The 22439-nt window shown below is 50.9% G+C and overlaps 1 protein-coding gene across 4 annotated transcripts in view; it reads right to left on the minus strand.

Annotated features, from left to right (window-relative positions):
• Positions 1–21776, minus strand: part of PLEKHB1 (pleckstrin homology domain containing B1) — a 36646-nt gene extending 14870 nt beyond the window's left edge. Inside the window, exons 1-5 of one of the 4 annotated variants that reach the window (XM_073334623.1) lie at positions 21699–21776; positions 20193–20252; positions 17747–17899; positions 9530–9632; positions 6220–6259 (exon numbers count right to left, since the gene is read on the minus strand). In XM_073334623.1, the coding sequence (XP_073190724.1) occupies positions 6220–6259; positions 9530–9632; positions 17747–17899; positions 20193–20229 (333 nt within the window). In that variant the 5' untranslated portion in view covers positions 20230–20252; positions 21699–21776. Of the gene's footprint in view, positions 1–6219; positions 6260–9529; positions 9633–17746; positions 17900–20192; positions 20253–21435; positions 21613–21646 lie in introns of those variants that run through there. The other 3 variants (XM_073334632.1, XM_073334649.1, XM_073334638.1) reach the window with 3 other exon arrangements.
• Between the last annotated feature and the right edge of the window lie 663 nt (positions 21777–22439).

Raw genomic sequence — 22439 nt, forward strand, 5'->3', positions numbered from 1 at the left:
TTCTTGGCAACAAGGGCACACTGCTGACTCATATCCAGCTTCTAGTCCACTGTCACCCCTAGGTCCTTTTCCGCAGAACTGCTGCCTAGCCATTCGGTCCCCATCGGCCAGGTCTACAGTAGTTATTATTACTAGGTAAGGAAATGAAAGGAGCAACCAAGACAAAAGTATTCTCCATTATACCGTGGGGGAAACCAAGGCATGGTTGGGTTCAGTTGTTGGCAGAGCCAGGACTTGAGAATCATGAGCCATGTGCTCTCTCTCTTGCTATGACCAGCATGTACCACTAAGGAGCAGAACTGCAGTCTCCTGCCCCCTCGTACCCTGTTCTAACCACTAGACCATGGCAGCCCAGGGAGCCCCGGGTTCTAATGCACCTTCCAGTCCCTTGCTTTATGCAGGAGACCATGGACAACCTATGAAGGGACCTCGGCCCTCCCATCTCACTCTTCTACTCCAGTCACCAATGGACCACCTGCAGCGTCCATTCAGGGGGCTCCGACTGATGATGACAGAGTTTCATGTTGATGAGACGCTACAAGGACTTGGCAAACAGAACAGGTGAACCTGCACATGTGTGGTCAGACAAAGGCAAGAACTGCAAACACAGTTACATGTGGGACAGACAAGACAGTCCATGACCATTGCAGGCTGATGCATCCTTGCTTCGCGCTGCTCACATAAGCTGTAAATGAGCCTCGCTTCTACGTGGTTAACAGGGATGTGACAAATAGGCTGCCACTTTGTTCTGGTGGGGGCTGTGGCATGTCAGTGACACGTGCTTGTAGGCACCTGAGGGGCTAGAACCAGGGACCATGAAGGTGCTGGGCCACTGTCGCGGATGCCTCTGCATCGCCACCGGGTGCTCAAGCTCGGTTTCCGTTGGGGAGCCCTGTGAAGCTAGGCACTGCAGGAAATACCACCCAGTGGGGACTTAGTGGCACCCTCCTCCCCAGCACTCTGATTGGCCCATGCCAGTCTATAAACCCGGAAGCCATCACAGGGAGCTGTTTGAGCAATGATGCAGATTGCCTGCTTGCTTCTTCTCCAGACCTTGCCTTACTGTGACTCCAGCTCCTGACCCCGGTTCATCCCTGACTCCGCTATTTACCTCCTGCCTGCAACTTGGTGCCTGCCCCTGACTTCCTGCTATCCTGACCTGGATCATTCTCCACTCCGCCACAGGTCTCCTGATCACAACTTGGTCCCTGATTAGCACACGCTGGCCACCCATGGCCCAGCTCTGACACATGCTTTCAAATTTGACTTCAGTGTGTCTTTATAGCGTTTCTACCAGCCACCATAAAGAACAGGTGCCTCTCTTTAGCTGACCACAGAGGGTTAGGGTAGCCTTGAATTGGCCGCATGAATGAGATGCTAAGGCTAACGCAGCTGAGCTTTAAAGAGCATGCTTTGAAAGCAAGACATCCGGTGACAATTAAGGATTTTCATATTGGGAATCTTGTCCCACCATTTGACCATGCAAAACACACCTAAGACAGCGCCTATGGAACGGACAGGTTTCCTAACGCAGCAACCATACGTTGTCCATGTCTCACAACCCTACAGAAGCACTGTCAGCCCGACTGCCCGACAGATATTTCGATTAGTGCTAATTTCATCACCCCTATCGTTCCGTAGGTGGTGCGACAGCATTGCAAATGCAGTGCAGGTCTTGGCTATATGATGGGTGGCCTCATCAGCAACTGTGGTATGCTGGGGCTGCGTATGCTCTAGGTAGCCAAACTTCACCACAGGCTTGAGATTGGTCTTAAACAGGGTAGAGGTGCGTCCCCCGGCACACATTGGCTTCGCTCTTCTGTTCTCTTTAGGCTGATTGTTTAGGCTCCGTTTTACCACAGTATCGATCTGTCTATATCATAAAGCAATTGTCACACAACATGTCCAGGGGTCTCCAGGATGCCCCATTGATGCACTGCAGACTCCCACTAACAATATTCACCACATACATAGCATAGCATTTTACACCTTCCACATGCTTTACGGACATTAATTCATTCCCAGAGGGAGCTGTCATCACCCCCATTTTACAGGAGGGGAAGTTGAACTACAGAGAGGAGAAAGGACTTGCCCAAGGCCACAGAACAAGTGAGTAGCAGAGGCGGGATTAGATTTCAGGAGTTCCTCCTTAAGTCTTTGCAGGATCGAGTCATTATAAGCATATTGGGTGAAATCTTGGCCCTATTGACTTCACCCAGCCTGCCTATTGCTCATGGTTCTGTTATCCCCTAGGAGTCAAAGGCTCATTCCTTTTTCATTCGGTCAAAATTCCCATTGAAAGGACCATGGGATTTGGCCTAAGGTATTTAGCAATTTTCTTAATATCAGATTTTGTTATTTTCCTGGGGATAGAAGATAGGCTAATTGCCAGGATCGTGCTAGGTTCCTCTTGGAAGAGTTGCTTTTGCCAATTCCCTGTGGCTTTCAAAAAAACAAAACAACCCAACAGCGGTCTGATAAATTTGTTAGCCAGTTCCCTTAACGCTGCATCTCCTCTGGACTCACTCATTCGTATACATTCACATTTCCCAAGGATTCCCTTAGCTATTGATCTTTTTCAAAAAGAATTTGTACAATAGCAGAAAGCAAGAAGAACCCTTGAGAATCTTCTGTGCTCCAAGAAACATGTCTATGGAGCAGCAACAGGAGGCAGGGCTCCCAGGCTCCAGCCATTGTGTTTTGAAGGACATCTCCAATTTATTCTCCAGCACAACGAAGAGGATCCTCCCATTTCCCTTCTTTGTGATAAATCCAGTAAACAAGTTCATTTGAAGAGGTCAATTCAAAAAGTTATTGCTAATTCCACCCCCAATTAGCAGCGTTTCCTCACCAGAGAATCTTAGCTTTATGAATGGCTGTCAGACCAGCAGCGTGACAGCATTTACGCTCTCCCTATGCTCTTAGCAGCACTATTCTCCCCCAGCATCACTTGGCAATGTTATTTGCCAGTGGCACTCAACTCTGTGGGTTCAGACAATACAAACAAGAGAACACTGGAGCCACCAAGCTTAAAACAAAAACCCTTCTCTTCATAGAGCTCCCCAAGACTTATCAACCAAAGAGACGCTACTTTTGCCTTCCAATTACTCTATCCTGCTGGTGAGGGAGGAAGTGGGGGCTCTATCAGCCTTCTCAAGATGCACCCTTTCTCCAGGATTTGATCCACTAAACGAATGTCCTAATGTGTTTCTCTAGCCATCTCCAGAAACTCTTTGCCAGAATAGTAACATCTGTGAAGGGGGGTGGGGGTGGGGGGGTGTTTTTTAAGACATTTTTAAGCCAGCCAAAAAGCCCAAGTGTAGATGCAGTTATATCGGCATGAATGCTTTACAACTTATTTTGCTCAGGAAACCAGTATAAGCCATGCTGGCAAGAGCCCTTTGTTGCCAGTATAAGCTGTGTCTACGCTAGGAAGGTTTTCCAGTACAACAATAGCATCTACACTTTAAGTGTAGGTAAGGCCTTAGACTTCTGTTGGACCAGCAGTAGCTACTGTGTGATGGACTATTTTCTTCAATGGTGGAGTCCTCATGAAACTGGAGTGCAATTAGGTTTCCTTTCACTATAATTTTCCCAGCTCAATGGAAAATCCTGCCACACTGAGCATGAAATAAGCCAGTCTTCTGTTTCTTTGTTCCATGCACACACACAAAAATAAACATTTTGTGCAATGTTATGGTGGACAAACTAAGCAAATCAGGCAATACAACCTTAGTCATAATAATATCCAGCTCTTATATAGTACTTTTTATCATAGATCTCAAAGCACTTTACAAAGGAGGTCAGCATTATCCCCATTTTACAGATGGGAAAACTAAGGCACAGAGCAGTGGAGTGACTAGCCCAGCATCACCCAGCAGGCCAGTGACAGAGCTGGGAACAGAACCCAGATTTCCTGAGTCCAAGTCCAGTGCTCTACCCACTTGGCCCCACTGCTTCTCTTTATGGTGAGATGCTCCACCTTAACTGCGCAATTGCACACGTTTTTAAAATAAGGTCTCTCTGGACATCCTTTTCTTTTATAAATCAATAATACAAAACACCAACTGGCCCTTCGCATACAGCTTCACACTGAGCCCGATTCTCCTCTCACTTACACCAGTTTTACATCACCGGCTTCAGTGGACTGGCTCCTGCATACCACTGGTGTGAGATCAGTCAGGTTCACAGTCTACGTGCTGTACATACCACATGGAGTAGCATGGACTCTGCCACCTAACCTGTCTCATGACCACTGAGTAGAGCAGAAATATTGTGGTGGGACTTTGTTGGTGGAGTATTGTATAAAAGTCAAGTCAGAAATCCTACAAACAAAGGAAATGAGCAAGGTAAATGCTCATAGGGTTTACTAGGGTAGTGGGCATCCCAGCATGGGGGGTGTGGGAGGTGAGGGAAGGGTGTCTAATCAATCCAGAGGGAGATGGGCTGAGGCAAGGAGCAGTGGGGACAGGAAAAGATGCATTACCCTGCATCCACTATCTGCCCCAAACCCCCACTGCAAAAAATTTGCTCCAATGTCTGTAAGCAAGGCAGCGAGCGGATCCTTGAAAGCCACCCTGCAGCTCTTAAGGAAATCGGCTGTAGGAGAAGCTTAGGCGCACAGCTTCTCATCCCTGCTCCCACGCCCACAGGAACAACCACGACAGCACACGTCTCCCAGCCCCACGTAAGCAACCAATAGGCTCCCGCAACCATCCCGAGCAGCAAGTAGGGGGTGTAACAGTATTTGAGATGAGAAACAAGCACAGGAGCATCACCACCACAACACAGAGACAGTCAAGGGTTGGACAGAGCAAATGGTGGGAAGGCGACACCTGTGTCTGGCCATGCCCCAAGAAGACGTATGGGAACAGCCGTCCACCAGTCCACCACAAGGTGGCTCCAACAAAGAGTCCAACGATCCAACAAAAAACACTGGATTAGAACACAGTTTAGCCAATCCCCTCTTCCCTGACATATCCCCCGCTCCCCTCCAGCGTACACCCCCATGATCCTAATTCCTGTCCCTGAACAGGCATCGTTTGCCTCATAGCGCCCTTAGTTTATCCAATGCCCCTTTAGTCCATATTACCCCCCCCCCCCCCCGGCCCATTTGGATGAAGGGGTCCTGCTCTATCTTTACAGTGCTAGGAGCAAAGCCATCCGAGGCGAGGCCTGGGATGAAGTGCACTCTGTCCCTGGACAGAACAATTCTCCCATTATCTGTAGGGTCCAGCAGCAGCCCTCGCTCTGGTATAGGCTCCTCTTTGTTGGGCTGCTGGCATAGGCCTGGCTCAGTTGCTCCGTCATGGGTAGAAACAAAAGAATCTTAGATATTCAAGATGGAGGAGGCCTGCTGGGTTAGCAAGTCCATCCCCCAGCTGGGGCAGGGCTTCTCCCTACGGTATGTTCCCTCAGGCTTTTGTCCAGCTTATTATTTTCAGCCCAATCCTCCTGGTTATAAAACTGTGCATTACACTAAATAACCACTTACATCCATAAAACTAATCCCTTTAGGCAGCTCCAGACCGATATCCCTAGTCATTGCCTCGTTAAACTCAAGAGGTAGTGTGGTCTAGCGGACACAGCACTGCCCTGGCAGTCAGAAGAGACCTGGGTTCTTGTCCAGTGACCTTGGACAAGTTGCTTCCCCTCCCTGTGACTCACTTCCCCCTCCCATCCTTTGTCTGCCTTGCCTGTTTAGGTAAAGAGCTCCTTGGAGCAGGGATTGCCTCTTACTAGGTGTCTGCTCAGCACCTAGCATAATGAGGCTCCAATCTCAGCTGGGGCAAATAATTGGTAATGATAGTGAGCAAAATTTATTAAGAAGGTCCTGATTCAAGGACCAATGAAGTCAGCTGAAAGACTCCTCACTGCCTTCAAGGGGCTTTGGATCAAGACCTTAACCTCGGCTCATAAATCAACCCCTCGTGAATTCGAATCCTCTCAGTTGCTCTTCTCTGAGCACCATCCAGTTTGTCCGTATCTCTTTAGTACGGAGGTGCCCAAAAGGGAATGCAGTTCTCCAGGTATGGTCATGCCTCTTCCCACTCTCTGGGACGAGATGCCTTTGTGCATATAGCCTCCCCCGCCACACTCCTCCACTGACTGACTCTATGGGATGGGGGCGGTGGACAGGGGAGGGGAGATGGAAGAAGACAGCTCATTATTTGCAGCCTGTAATAAGAGCCCTATGAAATGGAAGAAGGAAAGGCTCACCGGGGTGTTTTTCGCCTCCAGCACTGCCATCTTCCAGGCGCTGTAAACAAAATGGGACAACAATATGTGAGCAAATAGATGCCTGGAGCAATTTTAAAACCACATCAAGGCAAAGCTCTTCCTTGGTTAATCTCTCAACGCTGCTCTACTATCAGGGAGCTCAGCAAACAGCACAGCGCCTAGGCCAGCGATTCTCAAATGCAGGCACCATGGTCGCATGTGACCACCACGGGCTTTTCTTGTGGCCACAGCCTCCTGGGCAGTGATTGGGGGGCAAACCAGCCACCCCTCCCCTTCCCTGTTGCTCTTGGATGTGCCACCTTAATGTTGGTTGCTGGGGCTGCCAGCAGGAGTTGGGCCCTGCCCCCCTCTGGAGACACCTGGGACACAACACGGGAGGAGAAGGCAGCCTGTGAATTCCCCACCTTCCCAGGGATGGTGGGGTTTGGGCTTCAGCCCTGGGATGGCAGGGTGACAGGCTCTGGCCATGGGGCTTCCGGCTATGGCCCCGGAGCGTCAAGCTCCTTCCTGGGGCCCCATCCCCCGAGCTTCAGGCTCTGGCTCCCCGCTGCCTCCCTCACCCCTCATCGCCCCTGGTCCCTGCTGCCTCTCCATCCACCTCCCCATCCAGGGCTTAATTTGTCCCCAGGCTTGCTGAGGCTGAGTAAGTCTGCTGTGAAAAGTGATACTTGTATGTTTTTTAATATCACTTTTCACAGCAGCAGACTTACTAGCTAGCAATAAATAAATTACAATGATTTTGATGTGCATATTTATTTGTTTTTCCCAAAGTTAATTATTTTAGGAAAAATTGTCAGAGCGGCCACCAGCAAGAATTGGTGGCCACACTCTGAAGCCACCAAAAAATTTGTTGTGAGAACCCCTGGACTAGGCCCTTCCTTTCACAAAGGGCCAGGAACCTTTCACCAGGAATGAACCAGGAACTGGGAGGAGAACCTGTGCCCCTGGGAATCTCCTTAGATCGAGATAGTTCTGGTTAGTTAGCCGAGGAGGTGGCTGTTGGGATTGGAGAGGTTTCAATTTGGCCCCACTTCTCCTTTAAAGTGACATTATGGAATTTCCATATTTATTATCCATTGGTGACTGCCAATCTAAACGCCATCAGTTTCCAAGCCAGGCCTTTTTATCCGACAGTCTCACAAACTGTTCAGAGCTGAAAACTCAGCTGGGTTCTTTATGCCTCAAACATCAACACCTGCAATTAATATTCTGCATCTGGAACCAGGCTGACACAAGAGAGGCAAAACAGAACCCAGCTCGCTCTCCCAAAGCTGCATCCCTCAGCAGGGCTAAAAGGAGCGAAGACAGGTGTACGCTAATGAGACCAGCAGATAAAAGTTAAAGGCAGACAGGAAGCAGAGCTGTTGAGTAAGAAGGTGCCACTTCTACTTAGCCACTTCTCTGACCCTATATCCTCACAGAGGCTAATCTCAGAGTCTAATCTCAGCTGTGTATCACAGGGTGTCTCCCTAGCTACATAGTGGAATTATTTACAGTACTGACTCCTAGACTGCGTGCAGAAATAGAATCATAGAATATCAGGGTTGGAAGGGACCCCAGAAGGTCATCTAGTCCAACCCCCGATAACTACAGGACAGTTCACTATTCCATCATCAGAATTTGGACTGGTTCTTAGGGCTCCTGCACTGGGATCTGCACTCACTTTAATCCCAGGTATGTAACTCAGAGGGGAAAAATATGTCCCTAATTAGTGAAAAACACTATGATACAGAAGATCTTACGTTTGTATGGAGTAGGTGAATAACTACAGTGCCAAGTTTGGTTTTTTTTCTTGTCTTGGGAGCCCGATAAATCATATTCCTTACGGCTACTTAAATTGATTAAAGTAATTAATAGCCACCACATCTATCCATGGTACTTATCTGGTCCTTGTTACTATAGTATTTAAGACCCTGACAACCCAGAACGTATATATCCTCACCACACCCTTGTGGGGTAGGGTGGTGCTATTATCCCTTGTGTACAGATTGGGAACCAAAGAACAATGACTTGTCCAGGATCACGTATCAGCCTGTGGTAGAGCAGGAAACTCCCAAGTCCCCATTTAGCACTATAACCACTGGACAATCCTTCCTCTGCCCAAACACAATGGAATTTGGTCTTATTCAACGCCACCTTAACCCTAGACGCCTGGAGAAAGTAAGAGCAAGATTCCTTTGATGGGTTCACAGTCAGGAAGCCACCCGGCTTGCTGGAAGTTGTCACAGTGCATAACCCCAGTTTAGCTGGGTGTGCGTGCATCCCCGTGACTTTAATGCTGTTTGACAGCCCCACTAATCTTTAATTCCCTGTTAGCTCATTCCCTGGGGCAGCACCATAGCCAGGGGTGCAGCTGGGTCATGTGATCACAGCAGGTCTGTTCTGGTGTCTAGCCTCTGATTATGCTCTTTAAAGTTATGTAAATCACTTCCCACTTCACCCGGGAAGAGGAGGGGGGAAATGCACACACAACAGGCCAGACACACACCTGGTGTAAATCATTTGAAGTCAGTTGGGTTGCTTGCACCAGAGATGAATTTGGCCCCGTGTGTTTTATATTGACTATCAGTGACACAAGAAGCACTCGGATCCTGTGTGAGGGGCACCAATATAAGAACCCAGATAGCCCGATACAGATGTGGCCCAAAAGTGAATCCAATGGGGGCACTCCTCACTGTAATTCAAGGCCAGCCATCACCCTTAACTTGAACGTTTTACACTCTGGGGAGGTAAGTTGATTATTATTGTAAAAGGTGCTGGATTGAGGCCGGGGTGCCGGAACAGGCGGGGGGGGGTTGTCAGGGGCCATGCCCCCCCTTTTATTTTTTCAATCTCTGTACAAGATGAGTTGCTGAGTGCTGCAAAAAGCAGCAAGAAATACCCCTGGTGAATGTAGGCGAGTACTGCTTAGTATGATTAATAATAACGATAAGAACAACAGTAAAAATACTATTGTGTGGCGGGTGGGTGGGGTGCTTGGCAAACAGTCCCTTAACAATGTTGCCAACCCGATGCTGGAGCATGCTCCTTTCACCATGTTTGCGTTGTACAGGAGCAGACTCCATGGACGCTGCGGGACTGCTGTCCCCCAGACGGCGAATGGAAACACACCGTGGCTCCCAGGAGGGGGTGTCTCTTGCAACAGTCCAGTGACGTTTATGCCTCTGGCAGGTTTCTGGTCACTGGCCACGAACAAGCATTAAAGTGGAGCAGAGACAGGCGTGGTATAAAATGGGGGCATCCTCGCCATCCTACCGCTGTTCGTGCGGCACCTCCGGGAGTTACTTACACCGCGTCGTCCTCACTCTCTGCACACAGGGTCACTTTGGAGCCATCTCGCAGCACAATCGTCATCAGGCAATCTCGGCTCTTCCCTTCTGGGGGCTGCACATCTGGAAGCCAAAGCACATCAGAGGAGTCAGGGCAGGGGTGCAGCTAGCAAACCTAGTATGTGCACGAGCGTGCACACGCTTGCTCGCTCGCACACACGCACACCCAGACAGCACCTCCTTCCCCTCAGGATCCGGGCACTCCAAGTCCCTAGTTGCAACCCCACGAAAGGGCCTCCCCCAGCCACATCCCCACGGCATGGCCAAGCCCCCCTGAACTATAAACTTACTGACCTTGGGGTGCCACTCAAGAGCCGTATGCTCAGGGGTTCATTGCCACTCCACAGTGGGCAAGCCTCACTCACTTTATTCAGGTGGGCATGGGTCTGTCCTGGAGAAGGGAGTGCTCACCCACCCCTCGGGGCGCGTGGGGCCCTTCCTGGTATCTGAGGGTACGATTTAGTTACGGAGATGAGGGAAGTCAGGGATTCCTCTGGGACTTTGGCTTTGACGGTCAGTGGTGGAGCCGGGGCTGTGTATCCCCGACCCACGACTTAGGCCTGAACTGGGGCTGTGTACCCCACCCCCATCGCAGCTGTGGCAGGAACCGGAGCTGTGCGAACCTTTTCCCCTGTGGCTTCGGATGGGGCCGGAGTCGGGGCAGCGCGCCATCCCCTTCACCCCTCCCCTGGGGCTTCAGCTGGGGCTGTGCGCCACCCCTCCCCTGGGGCTTCAGCTGGGGCTGGAGGCAGGCTGTGCACCCCTCCTGTCCCCTGTGGCTTCAGCCCCCCGCCGTCCCCTGTGCTGCGGCAAAAAGATGCGACTGCCCCTCCGGTTCTGCAGCTTCATGAGTTTTTCAGCACGCTCACGCTCCTCGTGGGCTGCATGCCCGCTCCCCACGGCTTCGGCAGGGTCTGGAGCCGGGGCTGGGCCCCCTGTGGCAGTGGGGCTGGGGCTGTCAGTCCTTCCCATGGAGATTCCGACAGCCCTCTCTCCCCCCATTATTTTTAGTAAAAGTCACGGACAGGTCAGAGCTCCCATGAATTTTTGTCTATCGCCCGTGACCTGAGCGTGACTTTTACTAAAAATAACCGTGACAAAATCTTAACCTTACTGATACCAGACCAGCAGAGCCACGATGGGACTGGCAGCAAGCCCCGCCCCCATGCCTTTGCCCGATGGGACTGGCAGCAAGCCCCGCCCCCATGCCTTTGCCCGATGGGACTGGCAGCAAGCCCCGCCCCCATGCCTTTGCCCGATGGGACTGGCAGCAAGCCCCGCCCCCATGCCTTTGCCCGGCAGAGGCTGCTAGAGCAACAGGCTTCAGAGATAACAGGTCACAGGGATGACTGAGGCAATTTGCCCCTCTCAGATCTATTGACTGAAGCTCTCCACAGACTCAGGCAGATGTCACCTCATCACTTACACACAGGTCTTGTTTTCAGTGTTTTCTTTGCAACCATGGGAGCTACAAACAGAACCACTCTCATTTTAAAGGTGCACAGAGATTCTAACCACGTCATCCTGGGAGGTCAGGAGCCTAGGCATGTCCATACAGCACCCCTACGTCTTCATCCAGCCCTGCCATCATCTCCCCCCAGTGCAGCCCTGCCGTCTCATGCATGGTGAGGGTGGAGCCAGCAATGCAGCAGGAAACATCTAGCCACGGGTCAGCAGTCTAAGAGAGCCTGCCAGTAATGGCATGACAATCGCAGACCCTAGCAGTTAGGCTAATATGACAGGATGGACACCTAACCCAAAAAGAAACCCAGCCCTTCGGGTCAGAGCCAGTCAGCTAGCCCTTCCCAGCCCACTCATTAATAAATAAACAAATAAATAAATAATAATGACTTTCACTCATTGATCTGAAAACACTTTATGTAGCAGGGTCAGTATCATAATCCTCATTTTACAGATGGGGAAACTGAGGCACAGAGCAGGGACGTGACTTGCCCCAAGTCACTAAGCAGGTGAGTGGCAGAGCTGGGACTAGAACCCAGCTCTCCCAAGTTCCAGCTCAGTTTCCTGGCCATGCAGCCTCCCAGCAAACGACACAGCAGATACAATTCATTCTCCCTCACAGGCTGCCAAAGAGCCCTCTGGGGAAATGAGGCTGGCAGTCCTAGTCCAGAATCTGGTGGGCAGGACAGACTGTAGCGTGAGTGTAATGGGGGCGAGACTCACCCCTGCAGTGCCTCTTGTCTGTCGTCCTGGGAATTACCTCTTTTGACCTGGAGCGCCCTCTGCCTATCGGTGCCTTGCTGCCGCTGGCCTCCCTGTCCCTCCCAGACCCCGGTGCCCCTTTATCTGGGGGTTCTGCCCCAGCAGTATCCCCCCCAGTCTCTGGGTCTGCACTCCCCAGGGATCCCCCAAACCCCATAATCCCACCTTGCCTCAGCCTATGGGCTACTGCCAGTCACCATCTAGCCCTCTTTCACTGGGCCCAACTTCAGTCTGTATAAGCCAGTCATCACAGGCAAGGGGGGTAGGACCTACTGCCTCTACCCAGCCCCGGGCTGCCCCTTTGGAGCCCCCGAACCTATTTAGGCCCTGCACAAGGCCCTGCAGCCTGGGGGGTTTCCAGGCAGAAGCTCCCCAGCTCTCTTGCCTTCCCCCAACACTGCCCCACCTCAGGTTCCCGTTTAGGTCCCAGGCAGGCAGGTCCTTCCCTCTCTGCAGTCAGAGAGAGACAGCCTGCTCCTGGCCCACTGCTCTCTTATAAGGGCCAGCTGGGCCCTGATTGAGCTGGCCACAGCTGCAGCTGCTCCCTTAAGCAGCCTGGGCTTTTCTCCCAGCCCCTAGCCCTCTCCCAGGGCTGGCTTTAACCCTGTCAGGGCTGGAGCGGGTGACCACCCTGCCACAGTGAGCCACTCACACGATTTCTGTCCTCTCCAGCAGAGAGAAGCCAGAGGCTGTCAGATCAGGGCTGAGCCATATCAGTAGGGGGTACATGGGGGAAGCTCGGGCTGCCGTCTTTGGGGTTGTCAAGCTGGCACCTGGGCACGTCCCAGCACTTGTTTCCATGGGCTCAGGTACTGCCCAGATAGCACGGGACCAGAACTGCTGCAGCGCTCCCAGACCCAGGATGGGCCTGAACTATCCCATCTCCCCGGGTCAGTGGTTCTCAACCTATTTACCATTGCGGGCTGCATCCAATACTACCTATATGGCCCTGAGGATGTCACATGGGCCGCAGCTGTGTGCTGATTGGGCCGCAAGAGGCCCACGGGCCGCAGGTTGAGAACCACCTTCCTGGCAGTTCTGCCTAAGGGGCCCCTCCCTCAGGATGAGAGTGAACATTACCTGGCTTCACTTGGCACAACCACTAGGGGAGCTTCCCTTTGCCTCCCCTTGCCCTCCAGAGAGGCCTGCCAACCAGGGAAACACCACCACAGACAGGGGCATCCTCTGCAAGGGAATGCTGCTCTCCAACCCTGACTCCAGAGCCCCGGTAGCATAGCTACTCTGGGGGCGAGCAGGCAGACTGGGAAGCTCCAAGTGACAGCGGCCGCTCCCGAGAACAAAGGATAACAGCAGCACTACGAGGAGGCGTTCTGCTGCCGAGGGAGGAGCAGCTCCCTGTGCTGGTGGTCAGGCGCAGAGTGCTGGTCTCAGAGCATCATCTCCGGTCTGGAGGGGCTGCTCGGAGTGGAGTAACCCAACAGGAGAGAGTTCCTCCTGCATAGTGACGTGGAGCTGTACTTCCCCATGAGGTCGGCTGCAATCTGCTGCCCAACAGACTAACGCTGCTGGGACTCCTGATTGCCACAGACGAGCCTACCCCAGCCCAGGAGGGATGGAAGCCGCTCGGCCACGTGATCTTCTCCTCGGAAGGCAAAGAGCAAACAAAAAGAGTGAGGACGAGCACTAATGCAAAGTCAGATGGGCTGGTGATGGCGGGGCAGGGCACTGCTGCAGGAGGAAGCTTGCAACAACGCAGCAAGGTCTGTCACACTTTGCTGGAGATAGTGACCCTTGTTTGCTCCTTTATTTATACTCTGCCCTAGGGTTAAGTCAGGTTTACGGCTGGCTGCCAGCTCTGGAGAGTGAGTCCTCTAGTTACATGCAGCTGCCTTCCAACAGTCCCTGCACATGCCTTCTCCTTGAGCTGGAGGGACCAGTGACAACTGAGGCACAGGCTAAGTGACTTGCCAGAGAAGTCTGGGCTGGGAACAGAACCCTGCTCACCAGAGTTCCCAGTCCAGTGCCTTAACCACCCTTCCCCCTCTATAACAGGTTAGACCAGGGAACAGGCAAGAGCTGGGAATGGGTAGAGACCCAGCCCAGTTTGGGTGTCACTGTCATACCAGTGATAATCTCTTGAATGAGGGAGTGGTTCCGCAGCCTATCCAGTCGTTCCTTGCTGAAGGAAGAGCAAAGCAGCCCTGTGATGTGGATACTTGCCCACTAAGCGTGTCAACTCCAGTTTACATTGGCTAGCAAAAAGCTTTCACTCGCTAACAGCCTGGGACAGGTTTGAACCAGGAAACGAGAGTTGCAAGGCTTTCTGTCATACCCTACATCATACCAGTTCCCTGAGCCGTTCCTAAGGGAGTCTGATGTTACACTGTTTACAGTTACAGCCCCCTTGAAATACAGCACTGTTTTGAAGGAAGAAACCCCAGGACATAGTTTGCCTTTCTGTGCCTCTTTCATTTCAGGGTCTCAAAGCAAACTTGCATACTTCAATGAGTTAAATCTCATCACCCCTGTGTGAGGCAGAGACACATCATCATCACGTTGTTACAGATGGGGAAGCAACGCAAGAGAGAAAGTGACTTGCCCAAGGTCATGTAGGAAGCCTGTGGCCGAGCCAAGACTAAAACCCAGACACCTAGCTATCCTCCTAGTTCGTCATCATCAAGGCAAATTCCAAAGGGACGTGGCCTCCTTGCTGAGCAAGCACTACCCGGATTGATCTCTTGCTGGGTCCTTAAAACGATCTGGCTGGATGTTCGGCCTGTGTCTGTTCTTGGCAATCTTATCGCACCGCTGAAGCTGTTGGCCCACATGATCGCTGACTACGTAGTGGCATTCCTTGGGAAATGTGCTTCGCAATTCATTGGTCTTCCTGCTGGTTGCATGCCCACAACGGGAGTTGAACGCAAGCGAGTGATGAACTAATTGGGCTCCAGGGATGCTAAGGCCCAGTCCCCTGCTCTAGCCACTGGAGGATGAATGGCAAAGAAGCCAGCAACAATCCCAGATAAAGCATAGAGACAGAGCATGGTTCAGGCAAACAGCAGCACAAAGGAGAGATTTGCAGAAGGTTAGTTTGTTGGGCCCCTTCTCCTCAGGTTTATGGTGTATGGAATGTAGGTGCAGCTGGGGACAATACTGCACAGGTAAGAAGGGGCAGCCATCTTAGCTCCAGGGCTCCTTGAGAACACCATGAGCCCTGGCAGGTACAGCCATGAACCCAGAGGAGACAAACATCACCAACTGTGGCTGTCTGTCATATCCAATGACAACGTCAGACTCACAGCAACACCTGTATTCTCTTGTGGCCGTATAGTCCAGCCTCCGAGGAGCAAGGTTGTGAACAAATGTCATGCAGGAATACATCGTTTCCCCCTGATGACTTGGCGTGACCAAAAACAAGTAGTTTGAATAACCCAAGCACTTAAAAACAAGGAACTGAACAGTTAAGGAGACATCACTAATACTACATTGCCCCATACAATATAAACAAACAATTTTTTAAAAAAAAAGCATTTAATCACAACACAATAACCTTAACTCTGACCTGTGGAATGCTGGAAAATTTTGTTTTAAGTTGTTTACGGGGGCTTTTTTTACTTTATTTTTGCTATCTTTAATACTCCAAAATCAATTTTTAAATAAAGGATTATTGTTAATTGGGCAATATAGGTTAATACTTTAGCAACCAGCAGTTTTTGGATAAACTGTTTATTCCTGCCATTTCTTGCTGCGTTTGTAGTCTATTGGGAAAAGTGTATAACGCTCATTTAGGATAATATTGGTGGATATGTTGATGATGTGTATTTTTGGAATTTTGTAAATCTATCAGTTTATGGCTTGAACTGATTGCTTGAATGAAAGCTTCTGGAATTTCCCAAGGTTTTTTGGTTGGCTTTTATATAGCTTGCATTTTTCCTAGTGTATAGGTAAGTAAAGACACCATATTTTAAGTTTTATATAAAAGAGAGAGATGGATTACAATAGATTTTCTTCAAATGGAGCCAATGCAGGAGTTTAAGTAGATTGAACTGTGGAAATTGGAAGGGCAACAGCAAACCATTATGAGCAAAGGGGAGATGAGAAATTAGGGGTGGAAGTGGGAGTAAAAATTTCCACTTTTTGGTGACCTGTTATCCAAACCTGGTTTGATACATTTTCTTCAGACTTGGCAGAAATCTCAGACTAAATCTGGCAATTTTCAGGCCAAACTGATTTGTCAAGCCAAAAAGTGATATGAGATCTAAAACACGGCTTTATAATGGAATCTATCAACAACCTGACCTATGGAAAGGAAAGAAAAACTCTTGCCTCTCCATAATCAAGCACTTTGAGATCCTCAGAGAGAGGGCTCTATAGAAATGCAGTGTTGTTATTGCGATTAGAAGCACAAGAAAGGAGCTTTGTGCCATAGGAGTTTCCTTTGTTCCAACTGCCTGAGGGATAATACAACTTGCCGACTCAATACAGTACCATGTATTGAGTCACCAGAACAACAACAAAATGCAAACCAAGGAAGAGAGAGACTCTCCCTCTTCACCCAAAAGAAAAACGGGCTCACATCTTGTGTAGAGTATATTCCACTGCCCCAGGCTCGTGTATTCATTATGTAGTACTCAGACATATATTCAGACACATTCTCGGATTCACGTAGCGTTTATTATAATCAAGAGTTCAGGTTCCAAATAAGTCCTCATCAACAACAGAAGGAACAGGTCACTCACAAGCTCAACACCTCACTTCAAGCAATAAGCAGCATCTCACTTAGTCACCGAGGTAACAAGCATGCCAGCCCTCACTCCAACTGCCTAACCACTGGTGTTCTCTATAGTCCCTCAAGAAATGGTCTTGTCTTGGGAGACATGTGAAAACTGGAGTTTTGGAGAAGAGACCGTTGCTTTCTCTGTGGATTGTGGGAACAAGATGAAAATGAATTTCAGGGAACCAAGGTTCAGAACATTGGCTTGGGTTTGCCTGGACTCTGCCATCTCTGAAATGGCGGAAGTTTGACATGTGAGGTGCTTTTGAAGTTACATCTACATAGGACTGCGAAGTTGTATCTTTTGGTCATTATTAGGGGACTTTTCTCCCTTTCCCAGAAGGGGCCCAGAGAACCCAGCCTTGCCCACATTGAATACCTTCACCCCATGGAGTGGGCAGCAGATTGGAAAGCTCACGCATGATTAACCCCAAAGGAAGGCAGAGGTTCCAGAGATGAGGGACGTGTTTGGGTAATGGAGGCGGCACACAGCCGTCCTGTTCAGGACACTTTGGTTTAGAAGCCCACAACGAGCTCTGCTCCTCTGGAGGTGGGACAGCAGGCGACGCATACCAGACATGGCGAGCAGAAGCCACTCATCGCCAGGTAAACAAACCTGCAGAGCACCCCTACGGATCACCTCGCAGCCAGAGCATATGGCGCAGTCGTGGAGGTCACAACTAGGACAGGGGCAGAGTGAGCCGAAAGAGCGAGGACGGAACCCCAGAACTGACGCATGAAACAGCGAGTTTATTTTTATTACAGCATCCCTTTAAATCACGCAAGTCCAACAAGGCCACAACACTGAGTGTGAACATGAAAGGCAGCATAGTCCAGCGGGTAGAGCATTGCACTGAGAGTCAGAGCTGGGTGCTAATCCCGGTTCTGCCACTGACTCAGTGTGACCTTGCCAAGGAACGTCTGTGCCTCAGTTTCCCCACTTGTACAGTGGAAGACAAGGATACTTGCCTCTTTTTGTAAAGGGCAGTGTAATTGATGGATAAATGAAGCAGTAGTATTATTTACCAAAGAGCAGCAGAATGCTCAGCTCCATACTAGACAGAGTAACTAGCTTAGCAGCACACTACAAAGACAGACAGCATGCACAAACCAGACACTGGGAGCCTCAGGGGACAGTTCTCCCAACATCTTAGACACTGCAGAAGCAAGGGCGTAGAAAGCGCGAGGTGCAGCGGGACCCCCAGAGGTATTCGCTCACCTCTGCATTCGCGGCCAGTCTTTATGTCCCGGCAGTTGAATTTGATGTGGATCCTGCCCTCCAGGTCACGCTGAGTCTCATCCTGGTAATATACAAGGCCACCATCTAGCCACAGGACAAACCAGTTCCTTTTCCAGCGTCGCAAAATGGAACCTGCAATAGCAAGGAGGAAGGGGGTGAGGGCAAAATCCAGATAGACGTCAGTCATTCAGATAGTAGTACGTTCCTCCTGCAGGGCTGCTGATAGGGCAAAGCACCCAACCTCTTGTTCTCACCGCCTCTGAGCGCTACACACGCCTCGTTGAAACAAGGAGAGCTTTGCTGACTTCAGCTTCCAGCCACTGGATCTCACTCTGCCTTTGGTTGCTAAATTAAAAAGCCCTTTTAGTTTGCGGTATTCTTCTCTCCCATGTAGGTTTTAACACATGAAAGGCTTGTCTTACTGGAGACAGACCAGACACCCAGTTTGAGTTGCTGAGTGGGGAGCACAGGTCTTGCTTTAAAGCAGAAAATAACAGCCCAAAGCAAAGACCAGTCTGATAAACAGAAACATACAGACAACCGTGAGGTGTGCTGCGTGGCGAAAGCACGCTCAGGATCTTAGATTGTCTCATACCTGAGCCCTTTGGAGGCAAGGGGCAGCGTCGCAGTAGCAGAGCAGGGATAGTGCTTCTCAGGGTATGTCTACACTGGAGCTGGAGGTGTCATTTCCAGCTTGAGGAGACATACCTGTGCTAGATTTGATCAAGCTAGCGTGCTAAAAATGGCAGCGTAGCTGTGGGAGGAGCTAGCGGTCCTAAGTGCGTAACAGCAGACCTCGGACAGGATTACGATCGGGTTGGCCACCCCCGCTGCTCACTCTCTGTAGCTATGCTTTTATTTCTAGCGCGCTCAGAGCTAGCACACGTACATCTCCTTGTGCTGGAAAGTACCTGGCCAGCTCCAAGTGTAGACCCACCCGCAAAGTCACAATTCTGTCCTTGCTTCCCCCGGCTACAGGGGTGAAATAGGATGCCCCAGCCCTTTTGATGGCACAACTCACTGCCCCCTTCATTCTGGCTCAGCTCTGCTGGCATGGCATCATGGGGGGGCGGAGTTTTGGCTTTTTACTTCCTGCCCATCTGAGGAGGAGAGTAGCAGCTATGTTGCTCTGGCCCCTATGTAGGGTCTGGAGCTGTAGAGTAGACAGCTTGCTCAGGGAGTAAGCAGGCTCCTTATACCTTCTGTATATAGTCAGGTTCATTACTGAGCCCTTTTGTCTTTCTTCCTCATGTCTGATTTACTGCAAGCTCTTTGGTGCTTGGCCCTGTTCATTATTGTTTCTCCATGTAAAGCCCCTAGAGCATTTGGGGGCACTCGGGGTCTGATTCTCCTCTGCCTTGCCCCTTGTGTAGTGGTTGACACCTGGGAAAAGTGAAGGGAAGGTGATGCCAGAACAGAATGGTGGTGTTTCACACCCAGCGGTAAGCAGCTGCACAAAGCATAGAGCAGTGGAGAATCCGGCCCAATATAGTTCAAATAGGGAAGGCCAAAAAGTTTTAATCAGGGCCCCCAACAAGCGCTTTACAAACAAAGGAGAAATCACAGCAACTTGGTCACATACTCAGCTCTCAGATACCACGCTGCTGGGAGGGATAGAAAAACCTACTCTGGGGCCAGACTGTTAACCCTTGACTCACCTGGGTGATGAATTACTCGCCTGAGTAGTCTCACTGACTTACTTGGCTGAAGTATTCCTCACCAAGTGCGAATTAGGAGACAAAATCTGGCCCACAGATTGTTACAATGAAAGTAAGGTCAACAAAGACAATAGCTGGTGCTTGTGACAGGCTTGTGCTATTGCAGTCATTCCCAGGCCCAGAACAACTAGAGTTGGAGTGACAGGAGCACAATGGCCCGCCAGGTATAGCCTTCACGTCATTACCAGGGCACGCCTATTCAGGAAGCATAGCACAGTACTGGAAGTCACGTGTCCTGGGTTTTCTCAAACAGAAAGACAGCCTAGATTTGTAAGGCCAGATGGGGCCATCTAGCCTGACTCTTACATAATACAGACCAGTTACACTCAGTAATTCTTACACTTAGCCCAGTAACTTGTTATTGAACTAAAGCATATACTTTAGTAGATCTCTATCATCAGAGGCAGGATTGTCTGCTATCAGGTTCTTACACACTTTAGGGCAATTCCAAGAGCCCAGTCCTCAAGGCAAACACACTATCTTGCAGCCAGTGGGTTAACATGAAATGTTTAAGTGCTCAGGATCCAGGCTGTGCATGTAATAAGCACATCAGCCAGCTACCCAGAGCATGTGAAGAAAAAAGTTGTCCCCAAATACCCACAACAACGAGGACCCAGCCAGGAGAAGCCAGCCCAGTGCACCCCTCCCCTCCCAAATAAAGAGAGATCTTTTTGGCATGACACAGCTAAATTACAGACTGAACTTACTCTGTCTCCAAAGCCAGCCGCTCTTCATCAGCGCCATTGCTTTAAAAGGCCTTTCCAAACCTATCAAGGCAGGAACATCAAAGGCACGGAGTTAAAATAAACAACCACAGTGGAGTCTGTCATTGCCATCTAAATAACGCAGCAGCTTTCCCGGAAGCTACTGTCTTAACTACTGCGTTTCCCACATGCAGGCTTCCCCTAGCAACTGTGAAAATAAAGTATTTTGGGTTCTAAATTTAAGAGCTAATCTGGGTCAAATAGATGCAGTATTTAATTATCTGTGTGATATGAACTGAGGAGGGAAAAAAACTCCACTACCTTTCTTTACACCATTAATCATATTGGGATTTAGGGATTAGCAGCTCTCCTGTATATGCAAGTGGAGAAATCCAGAACATACCTGCAATCACAAGCAATAACTCCCAAAGGCTTTGGTAACTTTCCACAGTGACTGATAGGCAAAAAGCAAACAAGTGTTGCAAATGGATGAAAATTAGCTCTTACTAGAGTTTAAAAAGCCCATTAGTGCATAAAAATCATAGAAGTGTAGGACTGGAAGGAGGCCTTGAGAGGTCATCTAGTCCAGTCCCTTGCACTCATGGCAGGACTACGTAATAACTAACCCACCCATTCCTGACAAAAAGAAAAGGAGTACTTGTGGCACCTTAGAGACTAACCAATTTATTTGAGCATGAGCTTTCATGAGCTACAGCTCACTTCATCGGATGAGCTCATGCTCAAATAAATTGGTTAGTCTCTAAGGTGCCACAAGTCCTCCTTTTCTTTCTGCGGATACAGACTAACACGGCTGCTACTCTGAAACCTCTCCTGACAGGTGTTTGTCTAACCTGTTCTTAAAAACCTCCAAAGACAGAGATTCCACAACCTCCTCGGGCAATTTGTTCAAGTGCTTAACTACCCCGACCAAGGCAACAGCCAAAGGGGGGGGGGGTAAAAGACAGGAATACACCCACTTCTTTTAAGTCAAGAGTAGCAAGGCACAATACATTTTCAGTCCTTTTGGGGGGGGGGGGATAAGAGATGTTACTAACTTACATCAGTATGTATGTACATTACATACAGCCTGAGAGCCAATCTATGACCCGTCGTCTCACATATTTCAGTGTTTATGGACCAATACGCAGCATTCCTAAGCGACCCACCAGTTGTATCATGCAGCCACACCGTACAGCGGCGCACATCTCTAAGCCACACCCCTGGACAGCGCCTCGGTGTTGCCTACCTCCCCTCCCGGCGCATCACCTGTCTACTGTCCTCGGGTGGAAACAGCTCAGGCATCCCGCTTACTGGCAAATTTCACTGCACGCTCGTGCTGCCACCGTGGAAATTCACGGGCAGGCGGCAACTCCTGGCGCCCAGTCCGCCTGCCGACCCCTCGCCCCCACCGGCCGCCTGCTGCCAAACACATCCCGCGCCAGCCCGGGCAAACTTACAGCCAGCCCGGCGCGCACCCCCCGGCAGCCGCCAGTTCTGCGCACCCTTTACCTGGGACTGTGCAGGCCCCTGCCACGCGCCGCGGCTCTAGAACCCCCGCCTCTGTGACGCGCGTGGCCAGCCGCGCGCGCGCCGCGAGCCAGCACCGCGCCCACAGCCGCGGCCGGAGCGCGGCTCGCGCCGCACGCTGGGAGTTGTATTTTGCAGCCGGCGGCCTGCCCGGCGGGGCGAGCCAGGGCGGAACGACAGCCCCCAGGATGCAACGGGGCCGCTTGCTTCGCCGGCTGGATGTGCCCGGCGCAGGTCAGGCAGAAGGGGCGGCAGGTGCCCCTGCTCAGGCTGCCTGAAGCGGGGCTTGCTTTCCTTGCCCCCCCGCTGCAAGCTCCGGCTGGGTGGCGTGCAGAGGAACAGGCGCAGGGCTGAATCGGGGCAGGGCCAGCAGAAGCGGCCGGGCGGTCTCCGCCGGGGCCCCTGCCACGCAGCCGGGGCTGTCTGTTTTTAGTCGCGCTTCAGCCGCTTGGCAGAGAGGATGCGCCGGTGGCCTCGCAGGGAGGGGATCGCAGGGAGGGGATCGCAGGGAAGAAGCGGACACTGGGACGCGCCGGGTGTGTCCCCTTGCATAAGGCTCTGGGGAGGGGAGGGCAGCCGCGATCCCACGGCGCCTAAGCCAGGGCAGTGAGCTCGGTGTGTGGAGACATAGGCGCGCTCGCCGCCACTCGAGGTGGGAAAGGCCCGGCAGGCCACCTTGCCGCTGGATGGATGTGGGGCGGACACACACAGGGCGTCGCTCAG

This window comes from Lepidochelys kempii, chromosome 1 (assembly GCF_965140265.1).
Source record: "Lepidochelys kempii isolate rLepKem1 chromosome 1, rLepKem1.hap2, whole genome shotgun sequence".
In the NCBI taxonomy this organism is placed as follows: Eukaryota; Metazoa; Chordata; order Testudines; family Cheloniidae; genus Lepidochelys; species Lepidochelys kempii.